Source organism: Notothenia rossii (assembly GCF_949606895.1).
Source record: "Notothenia rossii genome assembly, contig: scaffold_656, whole genome shotgun sequence".
NCBI classification, from domain to species: domain Eukaryota; kingdom Metazoa; phylum Chordata; class Actinopteri; order Perciformes; family Nototheniidae; genus Notothenia; species Notothenia rossii.
Genome location: NW_027640296.1, coordinates 10,018 through 13,566, shown reverse-complemented (window position 1 = coordinate 13,566; position 3,549 = coordinate 10,018). Strand labels below are relative to the sequence as shown.

Genomic DNA, 3,549 nt, shown 5'->3' with positions numbered 1-3,549 from the left:
AAACACTATAGAGATGACATCATGATGCATGCTGCTGCTTTCCCCTAGAAACAGATATTACATATTGACTGGTGCTTTGTTTGTTTTCCTCCTCTCAGAGGCAACTGTGTCACATGTTTGAATTGTTAACACCCGCTCTGTGTTTCTCTTTCACATTGGAGTATTCCACATTACATTTGTTAGCAAACCCGAGATATTTGATGGGAATAGACTCTTTTTACAGGAGGGTAGACTTCTTCACTTCAATCAGGAGAGACGGTTCTGATGTAAGAAAACATATTTATTGCCAGGAATACACAAATGAATGTAATGGAGTTTTAGCGATTAGACCCCGTTGTGCGGGAGTATCATTCGGGAGGGGAGAACCGATCCGATGAAACCCCCCGGGGTCTAGACCCTGGTGGTGGTGAATGGATAGTTGGGTTCGGTCTGAAGGGGAGGGGCTTAGCTCGACCCTGGTGGTGGTGGTGAATGGAAAGTTGGGGTCGGTCTGAAGGGAAGGGGCTTAGCTTGACCCTGGTGGTGGTGAATGGATAGTTGGGTTTGGTCTGAAGGGGAGGGGCTTAGCTTGACCCTGGTGGTGGTGAATGGTGTGTTGGGTTTGGTCTGAAGGGGAGGGGCTTAGCTTGACCCTGGTGGTGGTGAATGGATAGTTGGGTTTGGTCTGAAGGGGAGGGGCTTAGCTTGACCCTGGTGGTGGTAAATGGATAGTTGGGGTTGGTCTGAAGGGGAGTGGCTTAGCTTGACCCTGGTGGTGGTGAATGGATAGTTGGGGTTGGTCTGAAGGGGAGTGGCTTAGCTTGACCCTGGTGGTGATGAATGGATAGTTGGGGTCGGTCTGAAGGGGAGGGGCTTAGCTCGACCCTGGTGGTGGTGAATGGATAGTTGGTTCGGTCTGAAAGGGAGTGGCTTAGCTTGACCCTGGTGATGGTGAATGGATAGTTGGGTTCGGTCTGAAGGGGAGGGGCTTAGCTTGACCCTGGATTCAGAGGGACAGGAGGTGCAAAGGGGTGGAGGAGGGTTGCGTAGAGTCACCTGAAATGACAGCTGTCAGAGGGGAGAGCAGATTTAAAAGGTTTAGCCGAGCGCTATGATAGGCTTGTGAGAATAGAGGGAAGTGATTGGTTAAACTGGGGAGTGACGCCATCGATCACTTATTGAGAGGAGAGAGAGTAGTAACATGGAAATGGTAAATGAATGAGTAAAGAAGGTCTTCCTGGTTGAACTTGCGCTTCATATGTCAAAGCAGAACAATTATGATAGCTTCATTTGATTCGCTGCTAAGCAGAAGGGGATGGACAGTAACACAACATGGTAGTCATTAAAGAAGATACTCACTTTATTTGTCTAACTGATGAAACATTTTGTTCATTTAGATAATTAAATGCAAGGAGAAGTTGAAATCAAACTGATCATTTTGGGTCAAAGTTTTCCTTTAACTTTAAAACTAATTTATGCACCGCTTTGTTTCCAATGTAGAAATGGTTAAGACCCCAATAACTCTTTAAAGTTACACATTGGCAAAAGAACGATGTGGTTAAAATGAAATATCCTAAATGTTTTGTGTCCAGGTGAAAGACCTAGAGACACATCTCCAGCGGCTCAAGGCAGACCTCCATAACTGTGTGGGCTTCATCCAGGAGCCCAAGAAACTGAAGGACAGCATGCAGACGATCTACGCCCGATATGTAGCTGACGGGGTGAGGGTTCAAGTAGAGACACTACATACCGATATACACCTGAACATCAGCAGGAGAGAACTCTTTAAAGTGGAGACACTACATACTGATATACACCTGAACATCAGCAGGAGAGGACTCTTTAAAGTAGAGACACTACATACTGATATACACCTGAGCATCAGCAGGAGAGGACTCTTTAAAGAGTGCAGGGGTTAAATTCGGTCCCAGTCTCATTGGGAGTCTGTTCGTGTTGTATTCTAGGTGGAGCAAAGCGGCGTTGAAGAAGAAATTCAGAGGGCTTTCTGTCGGCAGCGTGATCACCTGGAGAAAACTGTCAACGGGCTCAAGACCAGGCTGGCCAAATCTGCTGAGCAGCATGAGCAGGTCTACGTCAAGATCATGAAGGTAGGACATGAAACAGATTCAAGCCTTATTCTACTTTAAACATTGGAACAACCCTCGTCTAAAGTTGTATTCACATGACTCACCGCCCCCCCCCTACAGGAGAACGTTGGTCTGATCACTGAAATCAATGAGCTGCGTAAGGAGCTGCTTCTGCAGAGAACTCAGGTCAAAGACTACAAATCCCAGCTGTCCGTCTTAAAGAAGTCCAAGAGGGCGCGTCCTAACTCTGAGGAAGGGAGAGAAACTCAGTGACTCCCAACTCTCCCCCGGGCAGAGAGGCCTTCGTCGACACAATAATATCCGTCAATGATTTGCATTTGTTAAGCTTGTATTATATGTATAAGATTAAAAATGTATCTTCATCAGCAAATCGCTGTCTGAGTTATTCCTGAATATAAGACTGAGATTATGGAACAGGAAGAAATGAAACTACACGGTGTGAACTCAATAGATTTATTAACAACTCTTAATATATGTTTAACAGAAAAGGTGACGAGGATAGAAGAGTAAAAAACACACAGAGAGAGAAACAGAAGTATAACAATGAATAAAGGGAAATTATTTTTTTAAACTAGCGGACATCTTTCCAAGGCCCTGCTTCAGGTTGGCCGTTTGCATGTCGATCTTCCGGTGCATTGTGTCCATAGATGTGGAGAGCGTGTCGTAAAGAGCCTGAACACAGAGGGGGGGGGGGGGGGGAGACGTGTTACTTTCAAAAGCACCAAGGAAAAAACATCCCATTTAAAACGTCCTCGTACCTCAGACAAAGTGTCAACCATTAGCCTATCACCAACCAAGGTAACCTATCACCTGAATCTCCTCCTAGAGCACCATTGTGTGTGATTTTAAACCAATCATCTCGCAGAGGGGCGTGGCCAGCAGCAGCTCATTAGCATTTAAAGTCACAGACACAGAATCAGCACTTTTGAAACAGGGCTGAAACAGAGGGGATTATGGGCAATGCTGCAATGATCTGTTTGGTGTTTCAGCCAATCAGAGACAGGTTCTGTATATATCTGAGACCTGTAATATATTGATGAAAAACAGTATGATAGGGGACCTTGAAGAAGTGCTGCTGCCGAGTCGAAGTCAAGGACTCTGGTTATAACATCTGGTGGAATGTATCCCCCTCACCACAATATGATGTTTGTTCTTTTTAGCAGAATCTGAATAAACAGATGTTCAAATTGATGGGACTTAAACAGATGTTCCCGGTCAGTGCGAGCTGATCGTCTCGTACCTGAGCCTTCTTGGTCTCTTCTCTGCTCACGTCCCTCAGACTCTGGATCTTGGCCTTCAGCTGCTGCGTCTCGCTGGAGATCTCCTGGATCTTATCTGCCATGTCCTCGCGCTTCTGATGGATGTGGTTGTACTCCCTGGAGAACAGACCGATTGTGTTTACAACCATGTAAATGATATATCATAGAATAGACAGGAAGTAGAATCATTTAGTGATAAGTAC

At 45.6% G+C, this 3,549-nt stretch overlaps 1 protein-coding gene across 1 annotated transcript; it reads left to right on the top strand.

Annotated features, from left to right (window-relative positions):
* Window positions 1-1,541: 1,541 nt before the first annotated feature.
* LOC307026835 (cilia- and flagella-associated protein 57-like) lies at window positions 1,542-2,451 on the top strand. Its single transcript, XM_079694972.1, has 3 exons — window positions 1,542-1,700; window positions 1,944-2,087; window positions 2,187-2,451. Exons 1-3 carry the CDS (start codon window positions 1,557-1,559, stop codon window positions 2,337-2,339), a joined length of 441 nt encoding a protein of 146 aa, XP_079551098.1. The 5' UTR covers window positions 1,542-1,556; the 3' UTR covers window positions 2,340-2,451.
* Window positions 2,452-3,549: the final 1,098 nt, after the last annotated feature.